The sequence below is a fragment of the Heteronotia binoei genome, chromosome 5, assembly GCF_032191835.1.
Source record: "Heteronotia binoei isolate CCM8104 ecotype False Entrance Well chromosome 5, APGP_CSIRO_Hbin_v1, whole genome shotgun sequence".
NCBI lineage: Eukaryota > Metazoa > Chordata > Lepidosauria > Squamata > Gekkonidae > Heteronotia > Heteronotia binoei.
This window is the reverse complement of record NC_083227.1, coordinates 20,167,034-20,185,927: the sequence shown is the minus strand read 5'-3', so window position 1 is coordinate 20,185,927 and position 18,894 is coordinate 20,167,034. Positions and strand designations below refer to the sequence as shown.

General features: G+C 48.3%; 1 protein-coding gene across 1 annotated transcript in view; it reads right to left on the bottom strand.

The window, feature by feature from the left end:
* Positions 1-18,894, bottom strand: part of LOC132571817 (uncharacterized) — a 239,513-nt gene that overhangs the window by 183,047 nt on the left and 37,572 nt on the right. The window contains 3 exon segments of the mRNA XM_060238610.1: positions 10,990-11,220; positions 13,185-13,280; positions 16,798-17,180. Coding sequence (XP_060094593.1) covers positions 10,990-11,220; positions 13,185-13,280; positions 16,798-17,180 — 710 coding nt within the window.

The window sequence follows — 18,894 nt, the reverse complement described above, 5'->3', positions numbered from 1 at the left end:
CATCTTTCCAAAACAGTGGCGAATTTAATAGCTTTCCTGACCTACCAAAGTATCTTGAGATCCAGGTGCCAATCCCAACCACACCATGGAAGCTTCCTCGGTGACCTTGGGCCAATCACACACTCACCCTAGCCTACCTCTGAGGGTTATTGTTGTTGTGAGGATAAAATGGAAGGCCTAATTTTTCCGCTTGTGTTCACTGTGCATGTCCATTGGGTTTTCTTTGTCGTTCTGTATTGATTTTCCTCCTTTCAGCACTTAGTTCACTTTCTGGTTGCTGTTTCCCCCTGGGTTTCCTGAGAGTGCTTTCATGAGGATTTTTCTCTTGCTTTGCTTCCAGGCCAAAGGTAAATCAAAAGCATAGATTCCCTCGGATTCCACCCCCCACAAACCTTTTTACTGCCCCCTGAAGGTCACCTCCCCGCCATTGAGGTTGTTCCATCAACTCTGCACCTTCTGCCATCATCTCCCATACTTTAGTGCACAAACTCCATTTCCATTTGTTTTTAAAGTTTGAATTTTTTTTGACAAATGGCATGAGACTAGCTATGAAAGACTATCGCTAGTCTCAGATCACTGAACAAAAACATTAATATTAATATTAGGTAGTCTTTCAGATTATTTAATTATGTCTCGTGATCATGATTACTGGTTTCCCCCCTTGTTGTTAGTCTATTTTGGTTTTAAATTATTTGTAATCTGTTTTGTATTTACTGTTTTGTTTTATCTTGATCTTAAGACCATTGGTCAAAGAAGATAACAAATAAAAGGAAAGGAAAAATGAAGACAATGGGAAAGGGGAATTTAAGAAGTGCTCACGTGTATCAGAAAATCCAGAGAATAGGACCGATACACAAAGATGTTTTTCTATCAGCCCAGGGCCTCCCTCTACATTTGCAGAGAAATCCAAGAAAGAAAATTACCAATTTGAAACTTTTAGGGAAAAGACTGAGATCTTGCAATCCTCTGTTGTGAAATCCTGACTTTCAGCTTGGGAAGGAAGGAGCAGCTGCCAAGGAGAGTTCGGTGGGCAGGGGAGGAGACGCCTATCACCAATGTTCCCTCTAAGCTGCAGAGTCTTGTGAGCAAAAATTCTTCTTTGTGAGCTACTGGCGTTAAAGTCGTGAGCTACTGCATAAATTAATGCGCTCTGGGGCTAAGACAAAAATGTGTGAGTTGGAGGCTAAAAATCTGTGAGCTAGCTCACGCTAACTCAGCTTAGAGGGAAAACTGCCTATCACCCACCCAGGCCACCACCATGAAAGCTGGGTGGGAGAGCAGTTGGAGCTACCGCTGCCACCACCCCAGCACCGCAGGCAGGCAGGGAGGAGGAATGGGAGCTGCCGCTGCTGCCCTGTGGCATTGCCCAGTAAGGCAGACAAGTGGAGGCAGCAGCCCCACAAGTGGGAGGATGAAGGCAGAAGAGGGAGTGAAGGAAGGAAGGAGACCCATCGTTCCCCCTCTCCACTGCACCAATGAGGTAGGAGTTAGCAGCACACTAGGCTGACACGGTGGCAGTTCAGCAGTCAGCACAGCAAACGAGGGTGAGATAGGATTCCTTCCCTGCAAGTGTCATGGAGCCCTTACTTGTCATCACCAGATCTTCCAGAAATGTAGGTGACCTATTAGTATGAGCTGAGAGCCAGTGCGTTGCAGTGTGGTAGACTTAAAGTGATGAGGCCTGAGTTCAAGTTCCTGCTCAGCTATCGGATTGCCAGCCTCCAAGTGGGGCCGGGAGATCACCCAGAATTACAGTTAATCTCTAAACAATATAAATCAGTTTCCCTGAAAGAATGGCCACTGAGAGGACGGATATGGCATCATGCTCCCCCCAGTCCTTCCTCTTCCCAGACCCCACCATCCCCAGCTCCGCACTCAAAATCTCCAGGACGAAGCTCACTCACTCTTGGACTGGCTTCCCTCATAGGGGCATGGGTAGGTGTAAGCCGAAATGCCCTCAAAACGAGGTTGGGGAATTAGTTAGGTGGGCACCTGGCTCACTAGGAATCTTTTTACCAATATATACCAGGCTCAACCATCCAGAGGGTGATGCTCAATAAAAAGGACTCTAATTTAATAAAACCAATTGTAATTTATTGTGAAAAATAGTTCTTTCATACAAGATAAAAATACGATACATTCACACATTCACACAGTCCTAAGGAAATACAGATAGATCGATAGGGGTAACATATATGGGTAGACAAACAGGGCGATATTTACCTCTCGTAGACTTCAAGGAAGGCTCCGGTGGCGACAGTAGAGGGAATGGGGAAGGGCCCGAGACTGATCAGGAATCGGGGATGGATCTATGCAGCGGAAGGTGGGTTGCTGATAGAAGCACACCTGTGGGTAGCTAGTCCACAGGTTATAAGGACTCACCTGAGCCCTCAAGGGATGGGTGGTCTTGGGGAGGAGCAGGGGGAGGCTCTGTGATGACCATGAAGGCTGGACATTAGCAGAGCCAATGGCGAGTGGTGTTAGCGTTACACAGTGGATTCCATGTTCAGCGCTTCTTCACCGATCGCCTGGATAGCTCCTTGGCGGCACAGCGTCTCCTGTTCCATGGCGGACCCTTCCGTGTGCATTAGCAAGCACTCTGTACCGGGTTAGAATGCTTGCAACCTTGGTGTTGTTTGTACACATAAGTCCCTTTAGGTCCCTGGATAGTTTTGCCCACACTCTCTGGCCAGACGTGTGCGAGCTCACTTCTCCAGGTGCCCTGGCAACCATGCTGGTGACTATGATATTAAGGAAAGAGGGGGCTTTTCCTCACATAGGAGAGAAAACAGGAGCACCCAGTTCCTTGGAAACACAAAGGAGGAGAGAAGAGGAGACTGGAGTTATACCTTCCCTTCACTCAGAGTGCCTTACAATCTCCTTTCCCTTCCCTCCCCACAACAGACACCCTGTGAGGTAGGTGGGGCTGAGAGAACTCTGACAGAACCCTTGAGAGGAACAGCTCTGACAGAGTTATGACTGACCCAGGGTCACTCCAGCAGGTGCATTTGGAGGGGTGGGGAATCAAACCTGGTTCTCCCAGATTAGAGTCCATGCATTTAACCACTACACCAAAGGAAAGCAAAATGGCTGTGTGAATGTGAAAGGCCTATAACGGTTTGAAAAGAGACACAAAAACAACAGGAAGAGCAACCGTAATGCAAGCATAGCCCAGCAGGACCCTGGTTATGCAAATCCACCTCTGGATTTCTCTGTCCAACTGCAGAGTTGGGGATGGGTCAAGTCAGCAAATGATGGCAACCTTGATGACTTGTCTGGCAGTTATGAAATGCCAATCCCCAGGTCCCAGCAGGAGTTCTTCTGCTTTCCCAGGCTCCTTCCCGTTCCCAGTCAGCTGGCCAGCGGGGGAGGGGGGGAGGGAGCCCCGCCCCCAGAGGACCAAGTTCCTTTGCACCTCCGGAGGCTTCAGTCTCCGATTGAAAGGCTTCCTCTTGGGATGGTGTGTCTGTGTTACTTTGAAGAAGTTGGCAGCAACTCTTGAGTAGAGAGGCCAATCCCTCACTTCAGAGTCACCAGATGGGGGTGGGGAGGGAGGGAAACGTCTGTTGAGCACTTCATTATTCCCCAGGTGGAGATCGATTCTCATAGGGTATAATGCGGAATTGATCTGGAGGTTTCGGGGGCTCTGGAGGAGCTGTATTTTGAGGTAGATGCACCAAATTTTCAGTATAGTATCTAGTGCCTCTCCCCAAAATAACCCCCAAGATTCAAAACGATTGGACCAGGGGGTCCATGTCTATGAGCCCCAAAAGAAGGTGACCCTATCCTTCATTGTTTCCTATGGAAGGAAGGCAATTTAAAAGGTGTGCTGTCCCTTTAAATGTGATGGCCAGAACTCCCTTGGAGTTCAATTATGCTTGTCACACCCTTGTTCCTGGCTCTGCCCCCAAAGTCTCCTGGCTCCACCCCCAAAGTCCCCAGATATTTCTTGAATTGGACTTGGCAACCCTAAAATGGCTTCACCCACCTCCCCCCGCCCCCACCAAAGAAAACTGCAGAATTCAAGCAGCAGACTTTTCAACAAAACATCACTTTATATAAACATAACGTCTTTTCAGTCTCTGGCATAACTGAAACACAAGTGATATCTGAACACAGCTACCTTGGCAGGGACAGGATCTTCAGTGTCCATCAGAAAAGGCAGGCTGAACACAGGGCAAAACTTAGCAGATAATACCAATTAAAGAAAAGAGGAAATCCCAAATAGTAACTGAAACATGTAGGACCTCATCTTCCTCTGTAGACTCTGCAGCAGTTCCTCTCTCGTGCTTGAGGAGAACGAAGGCTGGAGAGATCAAGGGGGGGGTCTGTTCAGAGCTCTCCTGTATCTTTTACAATGGGAAAGGCATTACTGTCACTTTAAGGAATAAGATACAAAGGGGGGAAGGAATGTTGGGAAATGGAGGGGGAAATATTTCCATTTTACCCCAGTCAATTTTGGTGGCTGGAGACAGGAGAGGTCTTTACAGGCCTTGAAAAAAGGAAGAATATTGAAAAATACTATTTTCTTCTTGATGGTCCTGGTGAGAAGAAAAGGTCCTAGGAAGAGATTTTGAGGTGGGCTTTTCCATACACTGAAAAGAAGGGCAGGAGGGTCTCTCCATGGAAGGAGGCTCCAGAGAACTCGTAGAGAAGGGCTGCTCGGTCAGCATCAAAAAAGGCCACTCGCCCCCCAGCGTAGTTCAGGCACACTCGGATCCTCTTCAGCTCCCCAGTCACAGTCAGGGGGAGGCTATATTTTTCTATATAAGCCCTAAGCATCCCTGACTGCTTCCCCACAGTCCAGATCCCTTCCTCAGGACTAAAGATGAAAAATTCCTTTCTCCTCACAGATCTTCTGGCCACCCCCACATACCAGTCTTCTTCACTTGCCACAAGGACTTCCCAGAAATGGCAGCCTCCTGTGAATCCCTCACGGCCCAGCACAGCACCATGCTGCTTAAATCTCTCCGGACTGGTGGGCAGAGCTTGAGGTTTTTCTCCCATTCGCACGCTTTTCTGACCCTCAGAAAGAATGAGCCATGGATTGGCCGTGTCTGGATCCAGAGTCACATTTGCTGTTGAGGGAAAATGAGGAGACAAGAAGTGAGAGGGCATCAGCTGGGGGATTCCACCCACTGGCCTGTTGGCTTCCTTCTCCTGCCAGTCGTGGCCTCCTCCCACCTCTGCCACCCTCTCCTTGGTCATCAGGCTCTCCTGCCTGCTCCTGCCCTTCTAAAAGGCAGAGCTGTCTTCAAGCACCCACAGGGACACCATCTATTTCCTCCCGTATCCCATCCTGAAAAGGGAACTATGAAGGAGAGAAAAAAAGCAATGGCAATTTCAGTCACAGGCTTCTTTGGTTAGAAATCACACACAAGAACAGAAGATTTGTCTCCCTTATCAGGAATCTTCCTTCTCGCTGGTCCTGGGGTGGGGCAGTCTCTACTTCTGGGAGAAGCTCATTCCTGGAGACCAGGAGAGTCCAGAACCTTGCAATTCCGGGAGGGGAGGGGCTTCTCTCCCAGGCCCCAGTCTGGCCCTGAAGCAGCACAACTCCCTCTCCAAATGAGCAAACATGAAATCAGACCTCCAATAAAATGGTCCAAAAAAACCTCCAACCAACCACACAGAGAACAGGGTGAAGAACTCAAAAGAGACGCCCACCAGTTCAGGAAACTGAAATTGAGGCAAAGAAGCCCCATAGAGTCAATACAGCACACATACTCTGGCTTAAGTGCCTTCTGAGAAAGGGAATTCGCCCCCTTGGATGGGAAGAGACTGCCCAACTCTAGGACCACCGACAAGGAAGATGCACAGTGAGAAAAATCTTCCATTCTCCAGTGGTCCGGGGTGGGGAAGTCTCCACATCTGGCACATAAGATAGCAGCATGGCTATCTCAGACTCTAGCCTGAAAAGGTATGCTACAGGATCATTTTCTTCCAAAAGTAGTCTCAGCTGAGCCCATTTTGTCAATTCTGTAATGATGAGTGCAACAATTTCCAGGTTGCAGCCCTACAGACCACCTCTAAGGAAGGGAAGGACCGGATAATGCTGAGGTTTCTGCCCCTCTGAGGGAGTGGGCTGTAACACCCAAAGGGGGATCCAGTCCCCTGGACTTATATGCCAGGAAAATGCAGCCTCTGACCCATCTGCTAGTGGTGGATGTGGAGACCTTATGGTAGGGGTGTCATATGCCCCATCCACAGACCAAATCAACCCTCCCAGGGCTTCAGTCAGGCCCATGGGGCTCTTTTACTCCCCCTCCACCCTCCTGTTGTCAGCCATTCCCGAGCTCCTGCTGCCTTGCCTTTGCAGGCTGAAGCAGGAATCAAAGCTGCAAAGAAGACGTGCAGCGGAGCGAAAATGCACTCCACATTTTCCTTGCAACTTTGTGCTGAAATATGTTTCAATAGAGTGGAGCTCGGTTTAACTTCCCAGCATTCCTATGGCCAGCTGGGAAAACCCAGAAGGTGCCTGAATGCAGTGGGGAAGCAGGGAAAAACCCTGCTACACATTGAACAAGGGGCAGAGCCAGAAGTGACAGAAATATCCTTGGTACTTAATATTTAATTCATATTCCCAACCCACCCCCCCACAGCTGCTGCAAAAATTAATGCCTGTTCTGATATCCTCAGTGGGAATTTTAATAGACCTGCAATATTACCAGTTGGAACCTCTTCCAGACTGGAATTACCAACACGGAGCCACTGAACATCAGACATGATCTACTCTGGGATGGGAAACCTGATGCCCCAATGGCCACCTTTGGTGGGAGAACAGCAAGACTTTTCTTATGGAGCTCAGTCAAGCTCTTGCCCGGCAGCCATTCTCCCATCATTTCAATATGGCAGCAAGTAGGTGAAAAGAGGCAGTTCATCTCCTCAGAGTGCACCTTTTCTTTTGTCCTTACCAACATCCTCAGAGCAAGAAGGAACTGGCTGTGGCAGGGAGGGTCAGCTTTTGAGAAACAAGAGTGTTGTGTAGTAGGCTTGCCAATCCCCAGGTCCCAGCAGGGTTTCCCTCACTTTTGCAGGCTCCTTCCCCTCCTCTCAGTCAGCTGGCCAGTGAGGGAAGCCTTGCCCCACAGCCACCATATGCCTTTCTACTTCTGGAGACTTAAGAAGATGCTTGAAAAGACTTACTTTTTAGATGGTGTGTCTGTGCCTTTAAATCTAGAAGCCAGGTTGAATGTGGGTGGGGTGAGCTGGCAGAACAATATGGTTGCTCCCAGTAGCTGCGACAGGAGCCCAGAACTTCTGTTTTACAATCTTTTCAGAGGTCGTTTGCATAGTTAGGGGAAAACTAGAACTTTGGTTTCCCCTCTGTTAGTCTGAAGAACTTGGAACTTCAGCAACTCATGAGTAAATTGCCCCAGTGAGACCACACAAGTGTGAGATTGCAAACTGTTTATTTTGGGGAGAGAGAGAGAATGTTTACAGGGAACATGCAGCTGCTTGGGGTGAGGAAATGAAGACTGTATTCAGGGGAACTGCACTGCTGTATTCTTATTTATTTATTTCAGGGAATAGGAAAGTCTCCTGGCTCCACCCTCAAAGTCTCCCAGCCCCAAAGTCCCCAGGTATTTTCTGACTGACTTGGTAACCCTCTTCTGCAGTGCTATCTCTGAGAACACCAAGCAGAAGAACACAAATTGTTAGGTGAAGCTTTTTAGTTTAGAAACAATTGACCCGTTTATGAAGAAAAATGTACCTTTCTGCAGATGAAGTCCAGAATCCAGAGTGTCTGAGAAAGCAAAGGAACAGAAAGTGAGTGGCAGACCTTTCCACTTATCACAAATCTTGGGACAAAAATATCAGCTAATACTATTTTCTTTTGGGGAGGGAAGGCAGCATGATATAGCCCAACATTATCAAATCTTGGAAGCTAAGCTGGGTTGGTACTTAGACAGGAAACTAAAGAAGGCTCCGCAGAGGAAGGAAATAGCAAACTGCCTCTGTTTCTCACTTGCCTTGAACACCTCTTGGTGGAATCGCCAGAAGTCATTTGTGACTTGATGGCGCATAAGTACATATTCCTTATGAGTTACAGCTAAAGGGTCAAGTAGAAGCTATTTCGGGGTGGGGGGACGGGACTGTGCACAAATTTGTTTCTACAAGTCACTAGAGTTACTTGAGATTCATGTCATAGAAAGTATCCTAAGGACTGCAGCCCAAGGGTCCAATCTGGCTAAATTCAGGACATTTCTAGACACAGGTTCTGCAGTGCCATCCTGAGCAGAGTTACACCCTTCAAACTCACTGATTTCAATGGGCTTTTGACTTTACTTTAAAGACAGCACTGTAAAGAGAAGGGGGGGGCTGAAATTGATCCAGTGGCTGTCTTCATTAAATGCAGATGCCCTGAAGGGCAGTTTCCCTCCCCCTTCCTATCATTTCAGGTGCTTGCTTGACCATCTACCTCACCATGTGCCCTTGCATGGTCACAGTAATGATCAGAGATCAACATAGAATAACGTTGAGAAGTCCACGTAATGCAATTCTGAGCTGAAGTTATGGCAGAATTCTGATCAGAAAACTTTACATGGTGAATTAAAATGGCCTTCTGAACTGATACATAAACGTCCCATGTTCCTGGGTCTGTTACTGTTAACAATATAACCATCCTGGAACATCAGGCCCACTCTAATGTCCAGTTTGAAACTCTTGCAGTGTTTCTTCATTACCTTTGAATTGGCTCTTGATGACCTCCAAAGGGGGATTGAAATGTGAGAAGTACCAGATGTGCCACTTCAGGGCAAGTGGGAAATCCACTGGATTCTCAAATGACTCCTTTTCTTCATACCTGGAGAAAATCCCATTAAGGTGCTATCCATCCAGTTCAGAATCTCCCCTGTCCCAATGGATGAAAGAAGTAGAGGAAGGAACTGCCAGAAAGCCAAGAGAGACCCAGGCTGATGCTGAAAACACTGAAAGATTAGGGGGGGGGGCCCTTTGGACAGGCCTGTAGCCATGGGGGGCCTGGCCCCTCCACCCAACCCAACCCTCCACCTGTATGGCCCTCCTGGTGACCCGGCTCTCCCCAGTGCTTTTGCAGCCCCTGCTCTCTCTGTGGCTGCTGCTCTGGCAGCCACTGATCTCCCCGCCACTCTGGAGGCCCCTACCCCACTCTGTGGTGCTTCCCCCCTCCCTCCCACCAACACACAGGAAAAGCAGCGCAGAGGCCAGCAGCTGCCTCCTCCCCACTTCCTCCCCATTGCTGCTTTTCCCGCTGATCAGCAGATGGGGGGAGGCTGCAGCTTGAAAAGAGTCCCACCTTTCCAGGGCTTCGGTCTGTCGGTGGGTGGGAGGGAAGGGGAAAGCACTCCGGAGGTGTGGGGGGCCGCCAGAGCGGTGGGCCCCTCCATCTGAAATTTAATTCGGTGGGACCCCCCACCTAAAATTTTCTGGCTATGGGGCCACCTTTGAAGAGAAATGTTCACCTCAGTGTAGCTCCTGCTTTGTTAAGAACTGGACCTGGGTTCGACACAGCAACTGCAGAGAATGGCTACCACAAAACAATACAGCTGGTTTTGTGCACTAAATAGCACTGCAGAAATTAATTGTCCATTTTTCCTGCTCCTTGTGCTGTGTTTGTGCATGTGGAACAACAAAAACAGGGAAATCCTCTGCCCAAATCTGTCTTGGCATGAGGAAGAGAAGGCAGGAGCCCTCCCTCTCCCAGAGTGGCATTTGAGGCCTGAACAGGGTCTGCTTTCTTCTTGCTGAAGGACTCTGTTCTTCACAGGCTACACAGTCCAATCCCAACATTATGAAGGTTAATGCTGAAGGCCTACTTACTTCTGCAAGGTGCTTCTGGCATCCTGAGGAAAAATGGCAGAGAGAAAAAGAAAAGAAGAAGATATTGGATTTATATCCCGCCCTCCACTCAGAGTCTCAGAGCGGTCACAATCTCCTTTACCTTCCTCCCCCACAACAGACACCCTGTGAGGTGGGTGGACCTGAGTGGGCTCTCATAGGAGCTGCCCTTTCAAGGACAACCTTCTGCAATAGCTATGGCTAACCCAAGGCCATTCCAGCTGCGGCAAATGGAGGAGTGGGGAATCAAACCCGGTTTTCCCAGATAAGAGTCCACGCACTAAACCACTACACCAAACTGGCTCTCAGTGCTTGCTAAAAGATCATACCAGGAAGACCCCTCTGGAAGATTCTACCCTCTGGCATTTTGCTTGTGTCCAGCTAGCAGACTTCACTCAAAGACTGGCGTAGATCTTCATAAAGTGGAAGAAAAATATCTGTGAGGTTAATACCAGCAGACAAAGTGGAGCCATTTTGGAACGGTGTGATCTGCTCTGACAACTTAATGACGATAATGTTCACAGAGATTTTTCTTCACATGGAAGGCTGGAGGGCTGTGTACCCCTTCTGGCCACCTGCAGATGCAAAGGCATTCCTAGCAACGTTTCTTCCATCAGCCTTGCATCACTGCAAGACTGCCTCCCTTTTCCCTGCTACATTGCTGAGCCAGCTTGCAGGAGTTTCCCTGCAAGATGGCTCAACAACAAAAGGGAAGGGAGGGTCTAGCCATCAATGCCATCGTATCTGCACAGATTGAAGGGCAGGCAGAAGCAAGCTCAGCGGTGGCAGGAACAGGTGTGGGGATGCCATTCCTGTAACCACCTGTTGTGTGTCTGTGTGCATTTGGAACGCACATCTGCAAGCAGCCACCATAAGCCACGTTCCCTGCCCCGCAGACATCCTCCTTTTAAAATGTACTGTGAAAAACCTTGCATGGAATCCTCACTCCAGGGGTGGGGAGGTTTCACAGAGACCCTGCTTTTGTCCAGTCTGCCCCTGGCTGGAGATGCAAAAGGACAGAGAGGAAAACAGCTCACATGCAGAGATGAAAACTTCCTAGCAACATAAACTAGCCTTGTTTGCTTTTCTGCTGAGCAAAGGAGGCACAGAGAAGATTTGGAGCCAGCCTTTTCCCCTAGGGGACCCTGCCTGTTCCTGCCACCCCCTCACCTGCAGGAGATCACTGGCTGGCTGCTGACACTTCTCTTCCATCTCCCGGATGAGGCTTTTGAGAGAGGAGAGGGCCTCAGAGAGTGCGGCCAGGTGCTGGTCCCTTTTCTTTGCCACCTCCATCTCCACCTCTTCCATCTGGGCCAGCAAAAGCTTCTCTTGTTCCTCCAGAAACATGTGCAGTTGCCTGAACTTTGCTACTGCCTCTTGCTTCTCTCCTTGGGTTTGTTCCTGAAATGGAAAGAGAAGAAAATCGGTCCAGTGTCAGGAACACAGCTGGTCTCTGCAGTGGGAAGAGCCTCCTATGAGAAGAGCACTTTGGCCTTTCAGAGATCACAATTAACACTCAGCAGGGAAAGCGGAAGATCCACCAGGCCCAGCCTCAGGGCCAAAGAACACAAGGATCTCCCTCCAACTCCCGGAGGGGTTCTTTCAGCCACAGAGGATTCAGTCTGCAGCACAAGACCCAGAGAAAAGAAGGGGGGGCTTCAGTCCGTTTGTTCCCCCACTAGAACACCCTTCATAGGTTGACTCCCCCAATCCATATTAGGGGATGATATACTATTTGAGTAGAAGCCCCACTGGGGGCAAAAGAGCACAGAAGCCCCTTCACCTTGCTTCGTCTTCCAATGTAAACTGCAGCTTTCCTGGCTGCATTTTGGGCAGGGAAAAATTGCAGGGGAGGGGGGAACTACACACTACTCAGTATCCCAGGTACTTTCCCCACCTTAGAATCTGCGATGGCTTAACCCCACTTGGCCCAATTCAGCATCGCTGGGCTCCTATCAACATTTGCAGCAAGCATAGGGGAGGAGGCAGAGACTCCTCCCAGGTTGCTTGCTGGTGCATTTACACATATGGGGCCTGAACACGGATGTTCTTCTCCCTATGATCCTCTCTACAGCAAAGAGTGCCTTGGAAAGTCAACTGATGCTGCTTGAAACAAAACATCTAGGGCACTGGAGGGCAAGGAGCTCCCGAGGCACAAGAGCGTGCAGTTCCACAGCATCCCCAGACTCACCACCCAGGTAATACCTCTGCTTAGAATTGCAATGTTACACCTACCTAAGAGCTGCCTTTGGGGCCTGTTCTGCTGAATACGGAGCATGCCGTGCATCTAGGGATGCCAGCCTCCAGGTGGGGCCTGGGGAGCCCCTGGAATTGCTCATTTCCAGACTACAGAGATTGGTTCCCCTGGAGAAAACATGCTTTGGAGGGTGAATTCTGTGGCCCTGTGTCAGTTCTGGATTAACCATTAAGCAAAAGAAATACACGCCTAGGGTACCAAGGGAAGGGGACACCCTACAGATTTTTCTCATAACTCTCATGCCCTTAACTTTTTCACTGGTGCACTCAGAGCCAGCCATAGCTCCTGTGCTGCGCCCCCAATTTTAACGCCTGGGTGAAGTGTGAAGTGCTGTGCTCCTAGGTCTCTTTCAAGGCTGCCTCCCGCCATTCAGCTGATTGGCGGGTAAAGCAATGCTGAGGCAGGAAGGACGAGGAGCCGCTGAAAAAGCAGCTGCCGCCACTGCTCCTCCCCACACTATCCAGGGAGGAAGTGGGGAGGCGGCAGCCAGCAGTGGCTGCCGTTTCAGTGGCTCCTTGTCCTTCCCACCGCCACTGCCCCAGCGCTGATCCTGGTGAGCAGCCAGTCTCTGCGCTGCTTTACCCGCCAATCAGCTAAATGGCGGGAGGCGGCCTTGAAAGAACCCCTGGAGAGCGGTGCTTCACCGGGGCATTAAAACTAGGAGGGACGAAGGGGGAGGCAAATAGGAATTTGTCTAGGGGATAGGAGTGAGGGCTGATTTTGGCACCCCCACCCTACCAGCACCCTAGGCAAATGTTTAGTCTGCCTAGTGGGCAGGCCGGCCGGCCCTGGGTGCACTCAGCTGCTATGTAGTGCTAAACAAATACAAATAAATATAATCTAACAAATAGAAATTATATTTAATATAGTTGTGAGGTCTGGCCTGGGGGATGGATTAAAAATCTGAATTTTTATTCTCTTATTTAATCTTCAGCACTTACTGAGTCTCAATGTTTTGTCATTTAGGTAATGGAAAGGCAGTGGGGCCATGTTGTTGGGCTGTGATTAGGGAAACTCCACTTCCCAACTGAAGGGGAGGGGGCTGCCTCGTGAGCTGACATTTCTGCTCTTTGGACTCTGTTCATTCCCCAGCCACAGTGACACTTACAAGCAAGTCTTGGCTTTCCCTCTCAATGTCTCCTTTATACGCCACAATTCTCTCTCTCTCCTTTTCCAGGATCTCCAGACAGTTGCGGAACTGATCCTGCAGAGAGGGGGGAGAACCAAAATTGAAATGTGTTCTTTTTTTAAGGTTTACTCCACCCTAGCCATGGGTTGGATATTTCTTGCATTCAAAGCCATTATTTGTAGCCAAGATATCACCGAATTGCGTTAACACTCCAGGAAGGAGGCAGCAAAGAGGCGCTGTCATGCCCCAACTTGGGCCCAGAGTACTGGTGGAGTGAGAATATTTGGAGAGTGGAGACTGCAAACAGACTGCATGCTGACATTCCCTCCCCCCACCCCCGTTTTGCTTCCAGGGCTTCATACAGTGAGGCCAGAGCAGTGGGGTTTGGAAGTTGCGACCTGATAAGTCTACCACAAGCACACATCAAGACTGTGTTCCCGCCTCCTGTTTCTTTGGTCTAAAAAGGAGGGTGTGCTCTGCATAGCCCAGGGATGATTCCCACATGGATTCCCAGAATGGGTGGTAAACAAGTTATTAAAGGGACATGACAGTTTTCTTCAGGCCAGTTGGAAGGACAAGCATCACGTACACTTACACCTATGATTTGTTTACAGCGTAAAATGCGCTACGTTTTGAGGAGTTTAGTGTCTAGTCAGGTGCAGTGGCAGACCTAGCCTATTTGGCGACCAATGCAGACGATCTTTAACACCCCCTTCCTCTATTGTTTGTTGTTGTCAAATCACAGCTAACTTATGGTGACCCTGCAGGGTTGTCAAGGCAAGGGACCTTCATAGGTGGCTTGCCATTGCCTGTCGTCATTTTGGCCCTGCTTTGCTCCTCAGATCTGAGGAGATCAGGCTAGGCTGGGGCTACCCAAGACAGGACCCCTCCTCTATAGGACAAAATTATTTTCAGTGATCACCATGAAATGAAACAAATAACAATAATGTCCAGAAAATAGATTCAGGAGGGTAGCTGTGTTGGTTTGAAGCAGCAGAACAGAGTTTTGTCTCAGAGGTGCCACTGGACCCAAGCTTTCTTTCAGTGGCCAGGAAAGAGAAGAAGACAGTGAAATTTTCCTTTTATTTAAATTCATATATATAACCATGTTAGTTAAAAGAAAAATCAAATTCCAGCATGCTATTCCATCAGGAGAGCCTGTGTGCTGTAATGCTTAAAGTGCTGGACTAAGATCTGGGAAATCCAGGTTTGAACCCCCAGTCCTGCCGTGGAAGCTCGCTGGGTGACCTTGGACCACTCTCATGACTCTCAGCCTACCCCTGACCTGGTTAGTCCCAGGACAGCCTGATCAGCAGGGCCGACCTGGAGGCAGGCAGTGGCAGGCAAACCACCTCCCAACCTCTCTTGCCTTGAAAAGCTTACAGGGTGTCCATAAGCCAGCTGTGACCTGACAGCAAAACAGAATTCTGTCACGCCACTCGTGTTCTGAGCAGGCACTCGGGTGGGCTTCTGTTCTCCTTTTTGAAACCCAAGACCTGACAATCTCAGACATTTACAAGACATTTTTGAGAGCTAGGAGTCTGCCTTTGTACTAATTTTAACTAACTAGCTAACTAGCCAAAGCATCACACATCTTTAAACGAATGAAGTGTCCAATGTAATACCCTTTCTGATGTGACTCATCATACTGGATGTTAAGAAGCACACTATGCCCAAAGAATCTGCCCCCGTCCTTCACAGTTTCCAAAGGACTACGTCAAGCCAGATCATCTCTGCAGTAGAAACTGAAGGGAGGGGCCACAGTTTTGCAAGCCTAGTAGAACCAAAGCGATGTACAGAGTACCCAGCAGTACTAGTGCAATCAGAGTGCCCAGCAGAACCCAGTGCTGTTGTGGCAATGCCAGCTGATGTCAAGCACAGAATCGCAGTCCAAGAAGGGGGGATGGAACCTCAGCAGCACTAGTGCAAATGTGCCCAGCAAACCCAGTGCCATTCATAATATCAGCAAAAGTTTGCCACTATACTGCTTTTAAATACATTCTGTCGCCAAGCAGGATAGGGATGAAAAGGTCTTGAGGTCAAGAAGTGAAAATAAAGGGGGAGGGGTACATGGAAACATTAGGTGAAGGGAGATGGAAAACCTGAATGAGAAGTGTGTGGGAAAGTGGGGGGGGGAGTTGTTTATCTTACTGTATGTCATGGGCTCTGACAAGGGGACTGCCCAGGCAGAGCCAACAGGGTTAGCAAACCCAGCGGAGCCAACAGCTGGCTCCTCTCACAACTTGACTGATTCACTGCCGCTGCCCGCAGGTTCTCAGCACCTGGCTCTACAGCTGATGAGGAACAACAACAGGTAGACACACATCCCAGTTAACCACCTTGCCATGCTCGAGTACGGGAAAGGCTCCATCAGGACTCAGCGATCTGAAGGAAAGAGGCCAAAATGCGGGCAAGACGTTCTCTCAGCCCAGAGTTTTAGCAGACACCAGGCTGGCCCAACTGCCTGCTAATTGGAAACAGCAGCGGCGGGCTATCTAAGTTCCTGCTTTGAGTTGCATGCTCTGTGGAAACAACAAGTCCATCCGGTGACTTGTGACTACTCCAGCTCCAGTTCCTTGGCTCTGTTCCTGCTCTGACTTCCCGGTTTCCTGACTCCTGGATTGTACGATCCTGCTTTAAAACTGCAATTTGGACTCGGTACTGGTTCCTTCAACGCTCCTCTGGCTCTGACTTGGACTGGACTTGGACTTCCCCCTTGCCTGCTCTCCAGCGTGTGACACTGCAATACCAGAACTGCTGCTTTGCAAGATCTGGCTGAGCTGGGTGCAAGGAAAGAAAGAGATAAAAACTAGACTATTGGAGAAAATGAGCTGCAGGCTGGCTACACATGGGCTTCCACAGAGACCAATGTATCAAGAGGCCTCTCCTGTAAATACAGTGCCCTCATATTCTCACACACATGATGCCAGACAGGCTGGCCATTTGAGGAAGGGAAAGTACTCTCTAGATTAAGTTTCTATCTCTTCTTTTGACTGCAAGCTGAATGTGGATCTACTTGAATAAATGTAAGTTTACTTTTTTGCCATATACTTCTTGGGAGATGTATTTACTGCACTCTGCATCCCATTCTGTGTCTGGGCAAACTCTGCTACATTAACCAAATATCCCCATGATGAGTACCCCTAATATCTAGCTGTTGCCTTTTCCCTCGCTCCACCCATTTTTATTCATCCTTTGACTACTGTTGCCTCCCTCTGCCTTTCCTCTTCTAAAACTTCATGTTGGTCCAAACAAATCTTTGAGTCTTCTTGTTGCTATATCCTGTTGCTCTGCAAAGACTGGCACAGAAGAGTGTACCCTACTAAGCAGAGTAAATAAATCTTTATAACTTGTAGTAATAAAACCATCTTGATTAAACAGAGAAACTGGGTTGGTCTTAATTTTGTTCTCAGTATGGCCCAAACACTCATCATAAAAAGGAGAAAAACCCACAATTGGTATCTTCAATCTCCTTACAGTTGCAAGCACCAGCCCTGGAGGGAGAGCTCCTCTTCCGCTATGCTGGGAGGAAAGCCCATCTTCTCCAGAGAATGATGGAATTCCACCAGCAAGGATCCAGATGAGTTCCTACCTTGTATTTCTGAGCAGCCACTTCCAGGGGAAGTATTGTGTGTCCTTTGTGTTCTGGGAGTCGCTCACAGACAGCACACACCAATTTTTCATCCTCTTTGCAGAAGAAGTGGAGTTTTTCCTGGTGTCTCAAGCAAAGACCTTTTCTTGAACTTTCTGACATTAGTTTAATTTTTTTTACTATGTTTCTCAGCTGCCAGTTTCGGCGGAAAGCCCCTTTCTGGAACTTGAATTTGCAGACAGGACACTCCAAGTCTCCCAGAGTCTCCCATTTCTCACAGTAGTCGGTGATGCAGGCCTGGCAGAAGCTGTGCCCACAGTCCAGGACCACGGGGTCCATCAGGAACTCCAGGCAGATGGGGCAGTTGGCCTCCTGCTCTATCTCTGTGGATGGTGGAGCTGAGGCCATGAGGGCTGGATTCTCAGTGGCTTGGGTGATAGGAAGGGCAGCAGCTTGTCAGATCTGTAAAAGGGCAGCATAAGAACAAGAACAACAGAGAAGCCATGTTGGATCATGCCAATGGCCCATTCAGTCCAATACTCTGTGTCACACAGTGGCAAAAAACCCACAAGTGCCATCAGGAGGTCCATCAGTGTGGCCAGAACACTAGAAACCCTCCCAACTGTTGTTCCCCATAAGTTCCAAGAATGCAGAGCATCCCTGCCCCAGACAGAGAGTTCCAACAATACACTGTGGCTAATAGCCACTGATGGACCTCTGCTCCATATGTTAATCCAATCCCCTCTTGAAGCTATCTATGCTTGTAGCTGCCACCACCTCCTGTGGCAGTGAATTCCATGTGTTAATCACCCTTATAAGAACATAAGAGAACAGGAATGACCTAGAAAGAAGGCTTTGCATTTTAGTCTATTGCCATGTTGGGTTTGTTTTGAAATAGGTTTTATTGTTACTGCTCACACTATGTAAGTTGTCCACTGCCTAAAGAGTCTGAAAGTTGAGACCAGTGTTCCCTCTAAGCTGAGTGAGTGTGAGCTAGCTCACAGTTTTTCAGACCTCTGGCTCACACATTTTTCTTAGCTCAGAAAAAATGGCCCCAGAGCAAACCAATTTATGCAGTAGATAAATTATTTGCTTACAGCTTTTAACATCAGTAGCTTACGAAGTTGAATATTTGCTCACAAGACTCCACAGCTGGTTGCATAAAAAGGTAAAGGTAGTCCCCTGGGTAAACACCAGTTGTTTTTGACTCTGGGGTGACATTTTCATGGCAAACTTTTTTAATGGGTAGCTTGCAATTGCCTTCCCCAGTCATCTACACTCCACCACCACCACCCCCCGCAGCAAGCTGGGAAGTCATTTGACTGACCGCGGAAGGATGGAAGGCTGAGTCAACCTTGAGCAGGCACCTGAACCAGCTTCCGCCAGGATCGAACTCAGGGCATGAGCAGAACTTCAGTAGTGCAGCTTTACCACTCTGCACCATGGGGCTGCTTTCCTGGTGGCAAACACATCTTTAAACAAATGAAGGGTCCATGTAATATCCTTTCTGATGTGACTCAGACTTCATGGAACTTTATTCCCCGGGAGAGCCACCTGGCCACACTTTCAGCTCATTTTTGCTGGCAGGTAAAGAACTTCCTGTGCCAAAGAGGTTTCCTACAACCAGAAACTGCTGGCTGCCAGGAGCCTTTTCAGAAGAAGGTAGACACTGCTGTGGATTTTAGCTATATCAAGATTTTAGTCTGTTTTTATTTATCACACAATGTTCTTTTAATTTAGCGACTTAAGGGGTTTTTTTTAAATTAATACCTAAGCTGTTCATTAATGAAAAAAGAACATGCATCTTACAATATAGACAAAAACTTCCATGAAATCTAGCAGAAAACTCTCACAAAATCTATATCTCTACAAAAAAATAAAATCTTAATGGCAGTTCAGCACTTCTTCCCTTGATTCTGTTGTAGGAAACAACCCATGCCAGCATCTTATTAAAGGAAACCACCATTGAATAAACCATTTCTGTGCCTCTGTCTTCTTTACATAGTCTTCTTAAAGCATTCCTGTCTTGGCTATTAGCATAATAAACCAAATTTTGCATAACTAGAACTCAAACTTTGGCAGATTGCTGCTTCCAAT